Source organism: Anopheles nili, chromosome 2, assembly GCF_943737925.1.
Source record: "Anopheles nili chromosome 2, idAnoNiliSN_F5_01, whole genome shotgun sequence".
In the NCBI taxonomy this organism is placed as follows: Eukaryota; Metazoa; Arthropoda; class Insecta; order Diptera; family Culicidae; genus Anopheles; species Anopheles nili.
The window spans coordinates 32616570-32639197 of NC_071291.1; the positions used below are offsets into that span (position 1 = coordinate 32616570).

Here is a 22628-nt window from a genome sequence, read left to right on the forward strand (position 1 = left end):
AAACCCGATCAATTCGTGATGCTTTCGGGCAGCCAGCGCCCCCAAACGAGCTGTTGTTTCGCAAACGTCCACGCGAAGAGATCCTGTGCGATGGTAGGGTGATCCCGTTTCGGGACCGAAAATCAAAGGAAATTGTCCGCGTGTCAGGCGGAACCGGTACCGGATTCAATTGCCCGGTTCCCTTTGTGATTTCTCTCCGCGCGGCATGGTAATTACACCGCACCGAGCGTATGCGCCCGAATGTATGCAACACGCGAGGCAGCACCGAGTTGCTTTTGTAGTCCTGCACGTCGGTTGCGTGTGGCTTCGGGCAGCTAGCAATCGTGCGAATGCGGTTGCATCAGAACGAACTGGACGTTTTGTTTTGTGGGCAGACCACTGCCCTCACGCTGCACAATACATTTCGCGGAACGGGGCGAATATTTTCGGCTCCATACCGACTAAAGGATCCGGGGTATTCTATGCATGTTCATCCTTATACTTTGTGCGGGTATATTTTGCAAGACTTTGCCATGTGAAACACCACATAAACGTTGCACTCTATAAAAAGCGCTTTGAAGTACCCAACGATGGGGGTTTTCGTATACCGATGAAGGCTCGTTCTTTGAACCGTAATCAACCGGTAATGATCTCTTGTAACGTAATTCTCTTGTTAGCCAAGTAATGATTCGATAAATCTATTGAATGAGCGGCCGCTCCGAAGGACTAAAAATTACCATAAAGCCATAGAGGCAAATCGAATCGAACGCGCAGGATGTGGTTAAGGCTCGGTGCGTGCCTTCCCATAATCGATATTCCGTCCGGGGGTTGGAAAATGTAATAATCGGGAAATTTACATACACGAGACACGCTGATAGGTGAAGCTACAGCACGGGCCCTTTGTTGTTGCGGGATGTTGTCTATAATTTTGCTCCTGATGAATCTCCCCCTTTCTCCATCGAGATGCCCTACCGACAGCCGCGCAAAGTCGCAAGAATGCCGCTAAAGACAGCGAAAACGACCCTTTAAAGCGTTCGTTACGCGCAACCTGTCCGGTTGACCGACTCGCAACTCAGAAAGAACAGTTCAGTTATACCTGAGCCCACACGCGTCCGATGTGTGAAGTCATCCCGTTCCGGGGGTGGCCCTCGTCACCGTCGGGTGATAAATTTATTCGAACGTCTATCGGAAGCCGGAGACAACCCTACGCAAGCGAACTCGTCCTTTGGCCGCTCCCCATAGGGCCACTCCAGAACGTGGAGCCCAAACGTGAAATTAGGTCACCACTAATTGGAATGTAGTTTTCCGTCTTGAAGGACATTCGGCTGTGATTTCCGCCCGTGCCCGTGATCCTTCCCATTCTAGCCCACAGGATGTGGCCGCTTGTCTGCTCGCTCGCGCGTGTATATGGCGTGGAATGCTCGCACTGTAAATGTCGTAAAAACCATCATGGGGGGTGGGCGAAGACTACAGGAAGCGAGCCTGGAAAAACGGCACCGGGTGGGTGTGGTGTGGTTGGGCAAATGGCACCGGCAGTTGGTCCGGAAACGGCGGCAACGGAACGGGCAGCGGATTGAAGTTGTTTTCGTTGGGAAACGATTATTATTTCCTTCCCCGACGGGCAGAGAAGGAAAGTCGTACGTGGAAGCGGCTTATGGCGCAGCGGGTTATATCGTCGATTTTATGGTACATTTATACTGGTGGTTTTGCAATTAATGAACGAAGAAGATGGATTTTTCCACACACACATACGCGCTCGTGTCAGGAGCAAACGACAATCAATTAGCTAACCACGCTGTATGATGATGTTCTTGATTTGTCCCTTGAACGTGCGGGATTAGCGAAGCTTTAGCGAAAACTAACAGTAACTCAGGTCAGGTCATCAAGATCAAGAGGGCTCCGAGAGGGCTTGCAAAATGCGAAAACTCACAGCAACCGTCAAAAGAGATGTCGAGAAATGATGGTCGGGTTTTTTTGCGCCACTCGCCATTTGATGAAGCGCCTTTTTGGTAGAGGCAGCCAGGTCGTAGAAAATGGCGCCATGCGGCACCAAAAAGTAATGCCACGTAGTGTGCCGTGAACAGGCCGTCAAATAATTACCAAAACCATCCATCGAAGCCTCGAAGAACCGAACTGTGTGCCAACTTTCCGACATGTGCATGCTTCGCGCAGTGACATGTTTGAGATTTTGCTCGCGCACGTTTCGTGCCCCCTGAAATGCCACGCAAAATTGCGCCCGGTACGCGGGACAAGGATAACTGTGCTGGCCCGTCCGTACCACACAGGAGCCCGAGCTCACGAGCGGGTTACATAACAGGCAAAACCGTTCGTGGCAAACGTCAAAGCGCGTCAACTCACCATCATGGCAACCGCCACCATTTATTCATCATTTACTGGCAGGCTCGGGTTTGGCTCGTGCTGTTGGCACCGCCGACAGGTTGAACCATGGTCGGTGCATTATGGCCCTGCACACCGTTGCACATGCACCGACGGTGGCGCTCTGTCAATTACCGGAAATGCAGACCGACGAGGTGAAGCTAACGATTAAATAATGATTCTTTATGCAACTGCACGAACCCGCGCGGCGGTCGCGGGCCAGAACTAGGACCGAAAAGTGCACACCGCACGTATTTACCGGCGGCATTTCGTGGCGGGTCTCGTGGCGCGATTATGTATGCACTTATCGGTGGTGCCGGACGAGTGGAAATGGCAACGGGTCGGGGAGTGCTTCTCTTATCTGGCGTTGGCGTTGTTCTTCCGTGTGAGCTTTCCACAATTTCTATTTCCGACCCGGCCGGCCGGGCAGGAAGATGGTTTTACAATCTTTACATGGTACTTGATTACTTTGATCTTAATGCGATGTGTTTTGAGTTTCCGAAAGTGATGCAGTGGATGGAAGCGGCGTATGACGAGCGTTTTGGACATGACCATGACCGCCATCTCGGGTGGCATCCTTTTGTTTTTTGAAAAGAGGATCGTTGTGTAACATTGCACACGTGAAATCGTTTCAAATTTTAACTGCAAAACAAATTTCTTGCGTTTTTTAGCATCAAACGATACCATAGCACGATAATTACCGATAAATGAATCGTTGTTAGTTTAGGTGTTAGTTTGATGCAGTAAATAAAAGAACGTCTAAATTTTTAGGTGAACTTTTTTAACCCGATGAGATTTTAATTCTGATGCGGTTGCTGTAACTATTTGACAAAGAAATTAGTTAATAACATTAACTAACGCGATGGTTTCGAAGGTGTGAAAGTGTTTATCGTTTTGATATTGAATATCACGCCTATCAACGATTATTTACAACTCATTAACTGATTGATGACTCATCTCGAACGAATGACAGCAAGATCTTTTATCCAGCGACAGGATTGCAACTCATCATTCGACCGTTTTTAAACGGTCCCCTATCGAGAGCAATACACGCCTGACAGAAAAAAAAACTGCACTCCATTTTCGGTTCCGAATTTTGGCTCCGGAACGGAAGGACCTCGTTTCGCTTACAGCTCTGCGCAGTGGCGGTTTGTTCTAATGATGGTTATGAATTTATCATTTTCTCGCCAAGCAAACCCCAGTATTGCCTTAATTATACCTTAATCCACCGGAACCGACCGATAAATCCCGCCGTGCACGGTGGCTATTGAATTTTAAAATTCACCACTCATCGCCCCACACCCACAAAGGGCATCCTGGATCGATCGTTTGGTGATTTTTTTTCGAACCTCCCTCAGCCAAAACGACTGGCGAAGACGGGCGCTGTCGAGAAGAATTCGGATCGGTGTCGGAATCGAAGCCCGGAAACGAGTGCGATCCGATCTCAACATACTGGATGCGAGCCCGGAGCGAAGCCAAAAGGTGGGAAGGTGGGATTGATGGGAGAATTATGCAAAATTTATGCGGCATCATTCGCATTGCGGACTACTCCGAACTGACGCTCGGACGGGCGGAACTCTCGTGTACCGACTTGCAAAGGAAGGGGAACGATTTTTTACCCACCGCACTGGGCTTCTTGTTTTTCGCTTTTTTTTTACCTTGCCTCATCTGCATCGCGTATCATCGCGCAAGGGCTGATCGAATACGCTTTATCGATCCTCGGTTGGAATGCGTGGGTCAGTGCAGCTCGTAAGTCATTTGTTTCGGACCGACGGTGTGGCGTACCAGTCCGGCGTACCATCGTGCTGGAATGAAGGTATGTGCCGTACGTTCCCTTCAGTTCGACCCTTTGACCGAGTAAATCGAAATCGAGATTGCAATCGAAGCGATGGAGTCGCGGCCGGTAGTGGAGATAATTTGCGCGCGATAAGTGCCGTTTGCGCTAGCAGCCTCGGTTTTGGGGGTTGTAATGGGGTGTACTTTTCGGGACACAACCCGCCCAGCACGGTGGAACGGTACGGGCGGTTTGTGTCATAAGTTTTGTTTTCTTATCCGACCTTTAATTTTCCATCCGCGGTGGGTTTATATGGTTCCCGTTTGGTCGGGTGCTCCGGGAACTATCAAAAAGTAACCATTTCTTGAACGCGAAACTGTTTCCGACGACGCGCTGGCGTTGGTTAGCAACGCTCTCGGATAATTATTGCCATTTGCTTAACTGCGCTTTCGAGCGTTATTGCTGGCAAAATCTCATTAAGCTTCGGTGGAGCGAAACATACGAAAGTTGCTTAGGTTGCACAAAGATTTGGGACGTTGATTTTGTTGTCATAAAAAATGGGTTTGATCAGCATTAGAAATTGTACGTTTTATCGCAATAAATTCTTCGGATGCTTTATCGGAAGAGATTTCACTTTAAAGTCGTTCGGAAGAAACTCGATCTCCGATAAATAAAGAAGCTTATTACTTACTGAAACAAGAGATAGCTTCGATAACATTCACACTAATCGTACATTTCTCCATTTAAACAAAGGGCGCTGAAAAAAAGGGTAGTACAAAAACAAGTTGCAAAGCGCTAATATCTCGTGCTCAGAAGAGAATGCGTTAAGTTACGTTGACAGTATATCCTGACAATTGTTTGCTTAAGCTTATCACAAGCATGCAAATCAAGTAATGGAAGCCGATCTCTCATTCAAAATCGCTTTTCCACCATCAGAGCAAGCACGACAGCTTGTGTGAGAGAGAGTGAGAGAAAGAGAAAGAGTGAGAAAACGAGAAACAGATCGATGGATGATTTTCCGCACTGACTTTCTCGTCGAAAACCGCTGCAAGCTGAAGCTGACGCAATAACGATGGACGAGCTGCGGACAACATTTAAATTACAGCCAGCCATTCGTTCGGGATTGATCATTTAGCGGAGAGCTGAAACGCCGGCTTCACCCAGCGAAAGTTTTTGATCCAATCTACGGGATAGGCTGCCCTGCCACGCTGTCCCCGACCTGCCCTAAGCATCCTAGCGACGGTTGCTAGCAGCGAGAGCAAAAAGGGAAAGAAATAAGGAAAAAATAAAGTAAAAGCATCCCTGTGACTGCAACTTTTCCCAGCCCCGGTGGAGTGAATCAAAGAGTAGCTTGTGTATTTTTTTTGTTATTTGAGTTGCCGCGGGTGGGTGTGTGCGTGTGTGCAGTTGCGTCCGGCTTTTTTTTCCACCCTCCATCGTGTTCCGCTGCCAGCAAACACGAGCGTGGAATCGCGCATTCGGTTATGCTTACTTCGAAACGACTTTTTCCGCCGTCGCCTTCAGCCAGAAAACCTCGCCCTCCTCTGGATGGTGGCTGACCTTGGCTGCGAAATTGTAACTTACCCATACCCTTAGGGTTGCCTTATCCATTTCCCGTGTGGCTCCATCCGATGGCGCACGATCGCCACGATCGTGAAGGGCCGCTTTTAATCCATCACCAAGCGGACTAAACTCCGGCTCCGGCGTGGGACGGCATGGACAACTGGTTCCGCTTTTCCATCCATCCGGGAAAACCTTCCCCGTTGGCCCGTTACCCAATCCGGCTCTTTTCTGCCAGCATTTTTCTGCGAGTTAGAATGTGGCACAAAGTTTTTCGCAGCCGAACGCGATGCCGCCACAGTTTCCACTTGGACGCTCGCTGAAAGAAGTCAGCAAAGTGGAAAGCGCTAAAAATGGAATCACCGTGTTTCAGGGAGTGGGTTGGGAGGGGGAGGGCTTGCCGGAGCACCAAACGGGGGGGGGGGGGGGGGGAAGCGGATGGGACAAAAGAAGCAAGAAACAAAGACAGGGCAACAGCGCGGCCCGGATTCGGATTCGGACAGTAAATGATTTATGGGATTGTTGCCAAAAACGGCCTTTCCGGCTTAGCCCTCATTTCCGCGCGCTCGTATGTGTGCATGTGATGCTGCGCATGTGTGTGTGTGTGAGAGTTTTTTAATCATCCGGATTTGGAAATCTAATTTTAGCATTTGCACTGTTTTTTTTCATCCACCAATCGTATTTTCACCCGCACCATGGTCTGTGCTTGTGGTTCCGTTTTTCACCCTTTTCTTCTCTATCTCACTCTTTCTCTCTCTCTCTCTCTCTCTCTCTCTCTCTCTCTTCCCAACAGAGCACGGATGATGTGGGCAACGCGACGACGCGCCCGTTCGAGGAGTACGAGCGGACCTACCGGCACTCGTACACGATGACCGCCGTGTACTGTGTCGCGTACTTCATCGTCTTCATTGTGGGCCTGGTCGGCAACAGCTTCGTCATTGCGGTCGTCTTCCGGGCGCCCCGGATGCGCACGGTTACGAACTTTTTCATCGTCAACCTGGCGGTGGCCGACGTGCTCGTGATAGTGTTCTGCCTGCCCGCGACGCTGATGAGCAACATCTTTGTGCGTGAGTATTCGCGTGGGCTGCAGGACAAAAAGGGAGCTTTCAGGACTGCACCGATGCAAAGCGGGCATTAATGCAATGGCACGAGTGCTCGGTTCCAAACGATCGTAGGCTCACTGGTGGTGAGGCTTATTTAATTAACGCTCACTGATCGGGTTGCCTATTTGATCGCACCCCTGCGCCGAAGCTGGTGCTCGCTGGAAAAAGAAATTGTGGCGGCAAGAAAAAAAAAACAAAAACTAAAATGAGAACACAAAAAATGATGGGAAACCTTTTGTAAAGGCTGAACGCTAATGGCTCGTCGCATCGCGTCTAATTGGTTTCCGTGTCGTTCTGCTGGATGTTCGCTTTTTCTGTTCGCAAACCGATATTGATCCGCCAGTGTTGATCGATCGATGAAGGGCACGAGGCTTTGCTGCCGTCGATGCTTGGGTTGTGTTTTGTGCCGCTCGATGTCCGCGTGCAGCCAAAAAAGGATACGTTGGTTTCGGTGCGGCCAAGGCACCCAGAGAAGTTTTCAATTTAGCGGCAGACAGGGTGAATATGCTTTTTCCCCGGGTTGTTTGTTTGTTTTACACATCCTCGCTTGTAGCGTGCCACTGCTGCTGGTGAAGGCGTTTCAATAATCACGCCGGCGATGCAATGTACGGAGGAGGCTTACGAAGGGATAAAATTTCCATCTGCTAGATTTATCGCACAGGTAAGCCAGCAGGCTATCGTTGGAATGGAAAAGATTCGAAGACACCACCGCCAAGAACATCACCCCCGCGTGCGCGCGTCGGGTCGCAATAATTTTTGAAAGCTTCGATGGAGGCGCCTGGTCGCTCATGTTTATTCGATCGGATGGGATCACGTCGGCGAGGATAGTGTTTATTTACAGCGCGCTTCGTGAAGCTTTCAACGGATGTTTTTTGTCTCTCTCTCTCTCTCTATCTATGGTCTTGCTTGCTCTTTTTCTGATTTTTAAAATATTGAAACTTTGCACATTACACTCTCCAGCATCGTTTTATTCGCGGATTTCGAAACATTCTGCAAACAATTTCCATCGCAGGTTAACCACAACAGGATAACGCATGCTATATGGTGGTTTTTTTTCTTTATATTCTGAATGTCCTTAAAATGCCGTTCCATCCTCGATTTGTTGTGCGATGAATTATCTAGTTAAAGAAGACAGTTAAAAATGCTATACTAAACGGAAAAGTAATGTTCAGCGTGTTTCTTGTTTGCAAAGATCGGATAAATCCAGCACCTCCGTAAGGTTTTTCCATATTGTGAAAGCAAAATACAGACCAAAAAGCCTCAATCCTGCTCAGCTTGTGGCTTTGCACACGGAAGCTGGAACGGAAGCAATTGAACTAGGTTTTGGTGAAAAAAGAAAGATGACTATAAGCAAACACAAAAAAGCATACTATAAAAAAACAAAATGCATCCATCGGCTTCATTTGTGCACAGGGCGGCAAAAAACTTTCGCAAACGGTTTGGCACCAAACTTTTTCAACATTTGACCGGCATGCCAGCAGTAACGGATGGTTGCCTGTGGCAGAGGACAATACGTAGAACACTGGCGTCCATGCTGGAGGTGCTGTGTTGATGATTTTTGTGGACAACACGTGGGCGTTGGGAAACAATTTCAACGCTGACACTGCATCCAATTAAAAAGACATTAAATGCACTGGTCAACCCACACCGGGGGGGGGGGGGGGGGGGGCAAAGCGTGAACCCAGGAACGGGTGGGGTAAACCGGATCAGTGACGTGGAAGTTTGTGTTTGCTGGGTGAAACGAGAAAAAACAAAAAACCGAAACCTTACCCTTTTACTAACCAAATGCTCGCACCGATCCGCACGATGGGCTAAACAAAAACTAATTAAATTCTATAAATCAGTGTCCTGTCTGATGGCAGCGTGGAAGGTCGCTTCATGTTGGCTTCCTTCTTTTACGTCCAGCTGGCCGGGGCCAGAAACCACTGACAGTCTCCCATCTCGCACGCTTTGTCGTAAATTTTCAGCCAGAAAATAAAGAGCCCGAGTGGAGCCGATCGTGAGTATTTATGCCCAAAATGCACCAATAAATAACCACCGTTCCTGGGAGCGCCGGTAAACCGTCCATGGCCATGCTCCAAGGCCAACGGCGTCTAAACGGTGTCCCGCTGGATGTGTGTGTGTGTCGTTTTGGCAGGGACAACGATAAATAAAAATCGTCCTTTAAACAGACGACACTGCACCGTTTCCACGTCTACCAAATCGGGTGAAGCTCGGCAACAAACCACCCACACCAGGTCGTCTGAAGATGGCTCCAAATCGACACTCTGACGAATCGAATCGACACCACTCGAAGTTGTAGCGAACAAAAATCATCCGTCCAGTGGCAGCCCCCGAGCAAGGGCAGTCCGATCACTTCCCAAGCCATCGAGCTGTGGGGCGTTGAGTGCAGTGAAAAGTAAAAGGAAGAAAAGAACCAGGGAAGTAACAGCGAAATGGGAAAGAATCCATGCACAAACACACACGCTCGGATGGCTTTATTGTGTGCGCGAGAGCGTGCTCTCAAGCAGCAGCCGACATGGAAGCCAGCACATGAGGGGTTGTGCAAGTGCACACGATTTAAGTGTGGCTCAATTCTGTCCCTTCCATTGTATCTCGCTACTCCCAATCCGGTGGTGATGCAATCGCATCGCGCCCGTCCAAATCAAAATCGATCGTCGGAGACGGTGAGGCACACACGCGCCGCGAATATGTCAAATATCGTTCACGTGCGCACGGGCCATGGGTGATCGGTTATTGGACCCCTTTGTCCTGCCCTGCGAAGGTGCATTGTGCAATGCATACCCCTGTTTCGGCCGGTGGTAACAGCCGCCGGGACATGGTGTCGTATGTGTGTTTTCTGCAGCCTGCAACGTTGTAAACGTTGGGCGTTTTCTTCATCTCCGGTGGCACACGGACGGGTGGGTTTTCGTTTTTTTTTCCCTCTTCTTATTCTCCTTTTCGTCCGTGCACTTTTCCCGGTGTGCTTGTGCTCGGTGCGCAAGATGATGAATTGTAAATTCAATTATGGCGAGCAGCTGCCAAGGGATGGGAATATCGTACCCTGAACTGTTTGCAGCAAGTGTGTTTCACGCAAACTCGAAGTAGCGTAGCACGTGCGATGATGGTCACCGTTTGTTTGTGGCCATTAAAAGGACAACGCAGTGCTTGGCCACCGCGACAAAGATCCGCCTCAAAGCCTGTTCTGTCCAGCGCACGTCAATTATGCTTTTCTTGCTACACTCCGGAAGCAGATCTCCATTTCAGCGCGTATGCACTTACGCAGCTACACAAACACAAGCTTCTTTGAGCGTCTCAACTCGAAGGATTTGGTCTACTTCGTCGATTACTCATTAACTTGTGGGGCTCAAATTTGCGCATTAGCCCAATCCGGTTACGAGTTTGCTTTTTCACTTCACGAGTACCTTCGGAAGCAACCTGCACGAATTGGGTATTATCGAACGTGCTTTCACGGTAAGTTTCGTGATCGCCATAGCCAGAGCAATCGAGTGGCAATTGCAATTTACAACTCTCATTATTGCACGAAGCTTTACGAAAGCATGAAGCTGCTCGCGTGTACCGCTTCACCCGAGCTAACCGCGTAAATTGGAGCCATTAAAGATTTTTAACGATAAACTCGCAGCTGATGAATGCTGAGACAATGTTCACATTAATCCCAACCACTTCTGTTCGTTGTTCCGGTGGGTGGGACGGCCCCCGTCGGAAGGTTAATTAGAAACTCGTTCCAAAACAAGTTCGAAACAGTAATTAGCCGCATCGCAATGTGGCGCCGATCGATCGAAGTCGGTATCCCCGATCCCCGAGCGATGGAACGGTGGGATTTTCGTGTTTGATGGACTCGTGATGTGATCGATCCCCTAGCACGAGTCCTTTCGATTCATGTTGGCTCGAATTTCAGCTGCCCTAGCGCCGGACGTAGCATTTGTTGCATCGCTTCAAATCGTTCGATTCGACGATGTGCCGCTGTAAGACCGGCCACTCGATAGACGATGAAATTAATTTGAAAACTTTCCACCACAAAGCGAGTGATTTTTCAGAGCCTCCTTCGCATCATTATTTTCCACCCCCGTTTTGGGGGTTCGCCCGTGTGAGGCATTTTTCCCTTGTTTTCCACCAGCTGCTGTGGGTGTGTTTCAATCCACTATCCACTTAGAGCTATGCTATGTTTTCCCTTCACATTCCGTGATCCACGATAGCGTCGCTTTTCTCCCAACAGCGCCATTTTGGTGTGCAATCCTTGCCGCCCCATGATTTGCAGGCGCTCATTACGATGCCGGTCGGATGCGGTGGTGTTGGTTAGCCCCGAACGATGGTACGATCACGCGCGTTTGTGTCCTTGGTGCTGGTGCAAGAACCGTCCCGGAAACGGGAATGAACCCGGCAACGGGACGAGCTGGTTCGTGAAGAGTAAACTCGACTTCACCGGACACAATTAACGAGCGCACCGTGATGCGCACTGATTGATATTGCCAAAGCCGCGCGCCAACAGAAACGGGTCGAATTTCGTCGAATCAACGATCGATAGCTTCCCAGCGGTGACCAGCGTCCTGGCTACTGTCCTGGCACCGTGCACCCAAACCGGAACCGCACAAAGCGCAAACAAGGCACCGAACTATGCACTAATCATGTAAGCGGATTGCTCGGTGAACCAGCTGGTTTTCCGCTCGCCCGGCACACCGGTGCACCGTGCGTTTGCGGTTTTTGTCCACTGCAGGATGATGGAGGTTTTATTTGGACTGTTTTTTGTATGGTTTTTCTTTCTTTTTTTTTTGAGCTCAACCATTTTTTTTTTGAAAGCTCACTCATGCTCCACAGGGCAGGTAAATATGGAAATCATTTTCCGGTCAGCGCAAAACCATCGGCCCAGTGGCGGCGCAAGGAAAGGCGCAGGTGGATGACCCCATCACTCCCCCCGAATAGGGGGGGGGGGGGGTTGGGAAAGGTCACGAGCAAAATATGTAATTTATTTCGAGCCGGATAATGCGCGTATTGGTGCGGTGAGGATCTGCGCCGTGGCTAGCCGGGTCACCTGCAGCGATGTCAAAATCGACATATGAATATATTCATTCGAGCGGATTGATGGACTGCACGACATTGTACGATGTTCCCGGGTTGGCCATGCTGTCGATATGGATTGGAATTAATTACACCAAACCCTCGGTCGCGATCCAACCGAGGCGGTTGTTTGTGTTTCATCTCGTCATTTGTACTGTACATTCAGCGACATTTGGGAGGCTTGCTCTCGTTTGAGGTTGCAATTTGTGCTGGTATTGCAATAACAGATGCAAGTCAACAGAGCTGTACAAAAAGTGCACGTGACGTTTCTTAATTTAGAAGTATAGACAAGTTCTCTGCACGTTGTATGGTGCTTTATTGAGCTTTTAAGGTGCAAACCTTCGGCTGTTTTTGGTAGCCTCCATTCATTTGGTAGGTATCCAAAACAATAAAAATAAAATACTCCAAGCGAAGCTGCACACACAGACACACCGATACTACTGGTGATGTTTTCCCCTTTTCGATTTTTTTTCTGAAAAACTACACAGCCCCACTCAACTGTGGTTTTCGCGGGAAAAAAACACACTGCCCAAACATAAAGTAACCATTAATGAAGTGCTCGACTGACTCCGAAATTGGAAGAGCATCCGGAAATAACGCGCCAGGACGTTATTTTTGGACGCGAATTGCGATGTGCGATGTGGGAGGAAAACATGCGCTCAGTTTACGGTGAAGCGAACCGAAGACGCCTGTCAAAGTGTCGCAGGATTCAAGGCTGTCAAGTGCAGTTAAAGTGCACTCGCGCTGGCATGTGAGGGCCTCAGCCACGGCATGAGATGAGTGGTTTTCCAAGGAAGGCAAGCCAAAGCGGGGCAAGCATTCCGGCGAACAGGCATTGTACGCGAATTTGAAACCCATTACCAGGAGCACATCGAATCGATGGTACTCGGCGGCACAGCTAGAGTATAATGACGTCATGCAGTATTTACGTTCAAGCGGCTACCAGCGCACACATTTTTTCGCAGAATAGCAAAAGCTGTTCCGATACGCCGTAATGTCGCTGTGAATTATTTCGGCTATCGTCCTCGCGACGCTGATACCCCAAGCCATCCTGGGCAGGTGGCGGCAAAAACGAAAGCAAAAAATAAACACAAAAAATGCAACCGAACCTCGATGCACCCGGTCCATTTTCAGGATCGGACGTGCGCCAACGTTTTATGATACCATTTAGCGTGTCGTTCGGGCTATCCTTTTTTTCTTCCTCTTCTTCGCCTCATTTTACTCGCGCCGTCCCTCTAAGCTATCTGCCAGGTTTAGCTTAGCGATGTCACTAGCAGGCTTATTTCTGCATGCCGCTCCGCCGAAACACACGAAACCTTTATCGGTTCGGCGTACGGTGCCGAAGGATGGTAAAGGTCGCCATTTTTGCTGTCCTTGTTTTTCGGCCCAGTGACGATCCGCCATCGCTGGAAGGCAAATGTTGCTGCACTTGCACCAGGCGGTATCCTTAGCGTTTTTCGACCATTTTTAGGCCCTCTTCGGAGCCCAAATCGGAATGGGGAGCCTGGGGGAGCAACTGCAGGGTGGACTTCACTTTGGGCGGTGGGTTCGAGTTTGAGGAAGCAAAAAAAATACTGTGAACCGGCGATGATGAGGGAGCGTTTTTGCTGTCGCCTAGCGCAAGGATCACGCGCGCTCGGGCTCCAGTTGGCGTTTATGTGCTGCCTGGCCGGCAAACTGTTGGATCTATTAGATTAAGCTGGAACAAAGTATGATTTACGGATAGCATCACCGGTGCCCATCGGTGCTGTCAAGCATGCTGTGCAGGGTTGCATATTTGCAGGGGCTTTTTTTTGTACGTTGGGTGTCGCGGTGTGCCGAACTGTCATTTGGACGGTAAAGTAGGCTGTTTTTTTTGGTAGCTTGAGCATGAAACTTGAGGGCACATTTCAAGCGTTCGAGTGGCCGTTGGAGTGTTACGCAAAAACGCAAAAAAAAATGAGACCGATTCACACCAATGCTGAGCCGTAATTAAATGAACGTGGTCGCATCCCATCATGTACCCATAATTGATCATGAACATGTACCGGCTGAGCGCGTAATCCCCGTGCACAATTAGCGTTGTTGCGCAAACTGTTTATGAAGCCATTAGATGTCCGGCGAGGCGCCAATGGTGGAAAACTTTACTCCAAACCAAAACGCAACCAAAACAAAAGTGCAAAGCTGCGGGGGACCGTCTGGGAGCGTAAGTGCACTCGAATGCACGATCGTGCACCAGCATAATGCCGCTCTCGCAACAAAAGACCACCAATCATTACTCGCTCTCGGCATCCCAGCTTCCCAGCCGCAACCGTGTCGGAGCAAAAGTTTCAAACCCGACTGTAAGTAGTTGCCAAGGCAAGGGTATGCGGATGTAAATTAGAAAACCAACCGGAACGCTCCGGATCAGCGAACACGATGTTATAATGTTTTGCTACAATTTTGCACGTTTCCCATGCCGTTCGAGCGTTCGCCCTCGACGACAGCTGTCATCGAGCGTTGGCACGTGCCCTTTTCCGTGGCCCGACCGACCGGACATTGCAACGTGCTACCGTTGGCTGGTTCGCAAAAGGACTCGCGACAGATTCAATCGTCCGGAGGATGACCGGTCGAGTGGTCACGCCCGGCCGAATGCCCAACCGAGAAACACCCGCACCGGGATAAGGACACGGACCAACCCGTGACGCGGAAAATGGGGGAAAAACAACTCTCCCCTGCTATCGTCCCGCGGCCAGGTGGCTCAAGGATCTTGTGCAAGGCGAGCTTTGATTTGTGACACCCGTAAATGATCACGATTGTGTTCGGTTGCCGTCTGCTTCCGTCGGTTCTCCGTTTGCCGGACGTACTTCAATCGGGCACCGTTGTTGGCACCGTTCACCCTGGCGGAGGTCCTTTCGCTGGCAGGATCCTTGATGCCGTGCGAACGAAACCACAATCTGAGCAACTGTCCACACGGCCAGCTCGAGTGTGGGGAGGAATTTTTACATCGAGTGTGCCTGCACTCGATTCGATTGCACTACATGCAGATACGACGATACGAGACCGATTGTGGCCACCGGGAGACACACGGTTTCTGCACAGCCGAGCCACTTGAGCTGGGAGTGGTCAGTGTGCGCGCGTGCGTGTGTGTGTGTGTGTGTGCCGTGACCGTTGCACTTCCGTTGTGGGGGCGATGTCGAGGGTGCACTGGAAACAGAAACAAATTATTGTCAACATCTCGCTGAAGTGGCAACACGGCGCTTCGATGTTGGCTGGCCGGACGGGGCGAAGAAATGAGTTGTTTGCGAGTGATTGAAATCCTGGCGACCGGCAGCTGCAGCGTGATTGATGATGGCCACCGCTGTGCTGGTGGTCGTCGTAACTGCAACTAATACCGAGAATTAATTGGCTGATTGCGGAAGCTTGGGTTGAGTTAATTTTCTTCCTTTCTCAAAAAATTTTCCAACGTGTGAAACTCGCAACTGGCCGCATGCGTAAGCGGTACGAAACACACTGCTTATGTAATCCGAAATTGCCATATCAATAATTTATTCAACTATTATCTAGTAAATGCCCCACAGGTTCATTACAAACGCACTTTGTAAATGTGTATAGAAATTGCACCACAAGAGAATGAAACAGATGCAGTTTTAGTATGGCTTTAAGTTTAAAATTTCCATTCCTGATTTGCCGCAGCAGCGATAGACATCCCAAACGTGAATAATTTGCATTGAAAAACGATGCTTTATAACTGTTGCAGGATCGCGTTTCGGTTGCTTTCGGTTCTAATGCATCAAACCAACAACTTCCAAAATGCAATTTGGGGATCTGTTGTGGGCTTTAATTCAATCACCTCTCCATCACCAATTATGCATCGTGCACGGTGTTGGGCGGATTCTCCGCCATTGATTTTGATCGCGTACCCGGGTTTGGGTTTAACGAGCTCCAATCATTGTAGCGCTTCACGCCACCAAAGCGATCCGTTCCATCCCGGCCATTCCGGGCTATCGAACAGGGACGTTGCATTCGAGCGGATGCATTTCGATGCAACGGCGTGCACCGACATGCGGTTGGTTCGCGCAACGACAACCAACTGCTCGCTGTGAGCGGCCGTGCGAATCGCATCCCCGACGCCAAACTGGGAGAGCGGAAAATGAGCGTGGAAAACTGGACCGCTGCCGGTGCGTTGCGAGCGAAAATTGGCGAAACTGAGGCGAGGCGAACGAATGGCGAACGAAAGAGCCAGAGCGAGTCGCATGTCCGTTGCGATGGTGTGTATTTTGCGGAAGCAGCCGAGGTTCTTGCACCGAGGTTCGGCCCGCCTGTAAACTAGGTCGAACGGTCAATAAACCATGTACTACGAGGCTCCACCTGGTCATGGCCGTCCAGGCTGGGTGCGCGAAATGGTGTGGGCGTGCACGGAACGTTCCCGGAACCGTGCAAGGTGCAAACCTGCAGGCTTCAGCCTGCGAAGGGTGGTTGCCCGGTTGTGGTTCCCAGATTCCCTCCCGGCCAGGTTCGCCACCCGACGAAACGGGACGAAACTATCCGACGCGAAACGTACACGGTGTGCGTGTGGGTGTGTGGGTTTTGTGGGTGGCAATTCACCCTTCCTTATTTTGCCATTTCCGCGATCGATATTTGTTAGTATCCTTCTTTTTCGCTGCTCGGCACGTCATACCACGCGGCAGGTATTTTTCAGCACCAGCCGTTTGCCATTCGAGCAAGGCTTCGAGGAGCTGCGGAACTTTTACTGACGTACGAAAACGGGGCCACGGCAGGACCGGCGGGTGCCCAAGCGTCTCGCAGGTGTGGCGTGGCCAACGACCCGGACATCGGTATTAGCAAAAGATATCGGCCATCTCGCTTACCAAGCGACCTGGGGCACGTACGCAGCCGATGTGCAGCGTGACACGGATGCGGAACTGGCACGTCTGTTAAGTCGGGTAAACTGGGGTAAAGAGCGCACCTACGGCAAACGCAATCGATAATCCACCCCCCCGTGGTGTACGACGACCCCTACGCGGGCGATTCGCGGACAACGAAGGCCTTAATCGTGACGGTGAATACTACTTGCAAAACCCTCGGCAATGCCAATTGCTGGCAGGAGGAAGCAGGCGATACGTGACGATCTAGATTGTTGATAAACAGTCGCAAGAGCTTGTTTAACGAATTGTACGCTCAATAGTTTTTCAGCGATTCGTACGTCGTTTCTGTTCGGGTTTTGATATCCTTAAAATTGGATTTCGAAGCCAACTCCTCGTATCTTTGGCCACTCATTTCAACAGGCACGTTGAGTAAAGGTAGAAAGTATTTCTTTTACGTTGAACAATTTGAAACTCGTTAGATTGTATAGGTTCTAGAGATTATAAAATTAACAATTATCTTAGCTTAACTCAAGTATTGGAGATTATTTATTGCTACTAATGTCTGCTAGACATTGAACTATTGAATCAATAATGTATGTTCAAACCAATTTCTTGAACATATTTGCTCTCGGTCGGTTTATAGTTAGTGCCATCAATGCTCTGGGCATTCTCAAAAACGCAATAATGTAGGCATCAGAGTGAGTGAGAGCAAATGTTATGTCATTTTATGGTTATTTTATCCTAGCCTTTAAAGCAAGCCCTGTGTGATAGACCAAGCTGTTCGCTTGAAGCTTTTGTCACATGAAAGCAAAAGCTAATATGCAGTATATGTTTTTTAGGGCAATAAATCAGTTATCAGCCGATAGATTGATTCCCAAAATCGAAAAAAAGTACAGCAGATTGATCAAATGTTACGGAAACGAATTTGAGCATTACTAGCGTTCAAATTATGTGCATTTACGTGACATGGATTGCGTGGAGCATCTTTCAGTTTGTGCCCGTTGAACTGCTTGGATGATGTTCTTAATGAGCGCTGATTGAGACTGCGTTTTCGGAAATTACGCACCCGAAACAGAACACACAAGCCATTAAGATATCCAAAAAAATAGCAGGAGGAAAAATGGGCTTGCACACTGGGAAATCAACCTGATCTTTCACACAGGGAAACTTTCGCTTCGGAGAAGACCACCCTTGGTCTACCAAGGAAGAGATTCCCGCAAAGGTGCTATACTATGAATTTATCACTACTCGACGAAAGGCCGCTTCCGTTGGCAGCATTCGTTGGGGCATAAAACGACTTGATTTTATTGCCCACTTCGCACGACCACGAGGAAAAGTGTACACCCCATTCGAGCATGTGTGTGTGTGTGTGTGTGTGCATGTACAGGTGGAGCACTCCAGCCCGAGAATGAGGCCCATGTGGGTAGGAGCGCCATTTTTAAACACCCCCACCCCGGGGTTGCTCATTCCAGCAACCTTGACACGGTTATTTCTTGCAGCTGCACCAAGAGCTGGCTGGCAGGTGGGATAGGATGGGGCCCTTACCTGCCCCAACCGGACTGCTGATTGCCGGGGAGCTCGTTCGGAACTGTGCCAATCGGTACATCATCACCGAGACTTCACGCAAACCACCACCACCGTGGGAGGGGATGCGAAAGCCCTTCAAGCAGTAACCGGAAGCCTGAAATATTTGCCTATTTATCAAAATATTCGCCACGCAGGCGTGCCAAGTGCTGGTGCAATAAATCGTGAATCCTTTTTTTCGTGGCGGGAGAAATTGCAGGACGAAAAGAAGCAAGAGCGAATTCAGCGGAACCGTAACGTTGCCTCGGTGATACTTTCCACAGTGCATCCATCATCTTTGCGCTAGCCGTGTGCGAAAGAGGGCATGGACGGTCATCTTGACGGTCGATTGCGATCGTGAAAGTGAGCGTTGAAGAAGAAGAATGAACCAAAAAAAAAAAAATAACCACACTATTCACCATCCACACCAACCGGCGAGCGAGGTGTTTATGGGGAATGATAACTTTTCCTTTGAACATGCACACATACACGGGGTCGGTCGAGTGGTTCACTCCACCGGAAATGGCAGCCACAGTGGAAACATGCAGCTATCGTCGGTGATTAAGGGTTTCGCTGCCATGGTTTGGTGCCATGCTGATGGTACCGTGCGGGTTTCGAGCATTTTGCTCATCGTCAATCGTCTATGCCCCCCGGATATTGTGTCGTGGTTCAACGCAGAATCGTGTCGATCACGTGTGTGCGCGGTCGAGAGGGTAGGCGATAGTTCTGTTTTAACATTGCGAGAAAATGATGCCCCTTTTGTAGCCTTTATTCGCTTTGTACGAGATCATTCGCTAGAACATTTCATGGGACAACGGTGTTGATATATTTTTTTGATAATTTCGTAGATAAAAACCCCAATGGAAGTAGTAAATTATCAAAGAAAACTATAACTACACAAAGCTCAAGTTTTTCAGCTTAGATTAGACAAGAGATTTTATCATAAGCCGATTTGGCTGTATTCAAGACAATCGATGCATAATTTGTTAGGAAATTCAGCTCATATATCATCGTAAATATTAGAATTGATATTCAGATGCATATATTCGATTTTCAACGGATTTCTCTCAGTCATAATACCCTCTGTTCTGGTGGACTGTTGTAAGAAAACTAAGTCACTCCAGTAAAAGCTGTGTTATATGAGATTGCTATTAGTAAATGCTTTCGTTATTATTATTAGCATATTATAAGTAATCCACTTCTAAGTATGAATGGAGAAATCGTTATATTCATTGGCCAGAAAATTTACCATGCATGTATTCGATATTTAGTGTATTTTGCAAGGAAATGTCTTTGTTTTTACTATTCTTTGGATTGAATTGGCGTCTATATGTTTTTAAAAGAAACATGATAAAGAGGACTTCGTTAAACTTCATTTTAAACTCTTCGTTTTAAACTCTAAATCAAAGAAACGATCCGATTAATCGAATGTGCGACGTTCGCACTATGCGTGTCGATTTTATATGGATATTGGCTAACAATTGATACGAAAACATAAACACCTTGCCTTGTATATGGGATCCCCGTCAGCTGTAGATAAAAGTGTGGCTTGAAAGATGAGTATGACGTACGGAAAATACAAATTTTAACTCTACTGTCCGGTACACCACGACTCATCACGATCTACACAGAGCAACAAGAAATGGCGTACGAACGAATATTTTCTCGAGCAAAAGTTCCGATTCCGGGACGGTTTTATATTATCCCGTTCAGTCAAGCGTCCGTTTATCGAACCCGGCCCGCTGGCCTACTTTGATTGACTGATAAATCTAATGTGTGTTCCCTCTTTGTTCCGGTTCAAGTAGCTCATTGCTCGAGCTATGTTGCAGATTCTCACCCGTACATGGTGACATGGGGAATCTTACAGTAACGTTCACGGTTAAGAAGCTGACGCACAGCTTACTTCTGCATGCTATTTGCTCAATAATTGAGGCATCCTTCCAACCGTTAAGTGAAGAGACACTGCCGGACACTACATGGATTGTGAAACGATTGAAGCTGCCCTTGATTGAATCGATACCGATCTTGTACTGCCCGTGTAATCTCAATCCCTAAATCATTACGAAAAATTGTCGTGGTTTGGTAAAAAAGCTCCCTTTTACGTTGCGCAACATGCCGAGAACCCACCCTTAGCCAGGTTTATTGGTCCGAATAAACAAGAGCTACACCGTGCCGAGATTAATTCAGCCGCCATGTCGAGCAAAGATGGTAGAAAAAAAAGACACTGTCGACACCAGCCCGTTCGTTTGCTAAAAGCTTCCGGTACTCTTCGCAGCTTCCGATCACTGGTACCATCGCGGAGCGCCGGTGGTAACGCGTTACGTGCAGTAAACAGTGTTTATCCTTGTTATGTGCTTCGCCTTCCACGAGCTACCAGGCGCCTCCATCAGCGAGACACCACGACAAGAAATATTTGTAGTTTTTCTTTCGTGTTGACTTCCACCATTCACTTCCGACCGTCGGCGTCTCACCCGAGACAGGAATGGCGTTGGGAAAAGTACTGCCTGCGACGACGTTCCACCGGGCAACCTGTTGGGGATCGAATCTCCCGTCCGAGAGGAGCAAAAAGAAACGCAATTGCGAAGATGGGGCACGAGACTGGGCGCGATGAAAGCGGAAATTCCCGGTTGGTTGCGATTTGCAACCTCAGCGCCACCATCCTTGCCGCATCGTGTTCGGCTGTATTATGTTATCCGCTTATGTACGCGATGTGTTTTTTTTTTCTTTTTGCTTCTTTATCGGAATAAAAGGGAATAAAGCATTCTCCGTCGGCCAACCGAGAGGAGCACCAGCGCTACGGTTGCAAATTTGCAGTCCCTTTTCTTACGTCGTAAGATCCGATTTGGGTAGGGATCCGATTGATTGTTATCATACACATTTTGAGACGGATTTCGTAACGACAATTTTGCTAGCTGATGGACTAGAATAATATAGATGAGATCGTCGTTTCGTGTGGCTCGGCGTGTTTCATAATCGTCAGAGCGCGATGTTGCTTTTCTGAGGCGACAATCGAAAAAGCAGGTTGCAAGGACAGTTATTCTTACGAAAATTCATACCAATTTGATGTACTTATTAATCGCTTCACAGTCCTTCAATTTTATAAAAGGGGTCAAAAATTTGCCACCTTTTTTAATTTGTTGTTTGGAAAAAGCATGCTCTAAAATTCATAAAACTCAAAGTTTTTATTCTTTCTTGTTGAGATTTTATGCTAAAAACTGATAATTGGTTCAATATTTTTTATATTTTAATTACGTCTTTTCCGTATCGTTCACATAACTAAATTTCTAGTTCATAAAGACCTGATTCATTCATTCTTATTCTATAAATTCTGTTCTATAATATTCTATAATTTAAAATAAAATAAAATAAAGGTGAAAAATCACAACACAATATATTCATGGAGAATCTATGCATGCTCATAAAAAGTGAAGAAATAATCGCGCACAAAGCAAATGAGGAAGAATAAAATTTAATCAATCTGTGAAGGGGTTAAAGTACAATAAAACCTTTCCAAACCTCCCTCAAAAGGCACACGAATCCGTTTATCTGATACTTTTCAGTCATGCCAAACGCCGGCGGAGTTGCAACAAATGCACAAAAATCAAGCCCACATGGCTCTCGTCGCTAAGCGGCATCGATTCGACGACGGATTTTGAACGCCAAAATCGGCAAGGTTGAATTCGCGAGTAACAAGAGATCATGCGTCGAAGAGGATGCATGTACCAGCTGAAATCCATTTCGAACATCACTTGTCACTCAAGGGTTACCAAATTTAATGGATTTCCCCTCCTAATGTTATCAGTACATATCGTCGATCTTTCCGGCGCATGATAATCAGCATTCCATCTCATTCGCTCTCGTTTGCTATCGATCACAACGTTCTAAGCACACTGTAGGATCTTATTGAGCGTCTTATCTTACTGGTCATAATTCGGTCGCAGCAATTTGCCGTTCGTAATAAATTATCCGGCTGCATACATTAAATCCTTCTTTGATACAAAACAAAGCAGAAAAAGGTATGCGAAAAATTTCTGTTGCTAAAACCACTGTTCTCCATATCATTGAGCATCTTTTTACCACAAAACTATATGAAAATAGTGGGTTTATCGAACACGGTGACCAACTAGCACGCATCACTCCATAGTGCAGCCAATGGTCACCTCCTACGCTCGCCTGGTACAAAATATAGTACCTTTGTCTTTGTTGCGCTCACGTGCTGCTTCTGCTATCGGAAATAGTAATCTTTAAGCCCAAGGCGCACGTTTTTTATCAGCAGTGCCAAATCTAGCGTCGTTGCGCATGTTTCTGGCACATGTGGATTCCACAAAATTGTATCGATAAGCCACCACGACAAAATCCACGTGACGAACAATCGGGAGGATTTTAAGGACG

At 48.1% G+C, this 22628-nt stretch overlaps 1 protein-coding gene across 1 annotated transcript in view; it reads left to right on the forward strand.

Annotated features, from left to right (window-relative positions):
- The window catches only part of LOC128721994 (neuropeptide SIFamide receptor-like), a 71474-nt gene that overhangs the window by 1184 nt on the left and 47662 nt on the right, over window positions 1–22628 (forward strand). The window contains exon 2 of the mRNA XM_053815805.1: window positions 6483–6756. Within this exon, the coding sequence (XP_053671780.1) occupies window positions 6483–6756 (274 nt within the window). The remainder of the gene's footprint in view (window positions 1–6482; window positions 6757–22628) is intronic.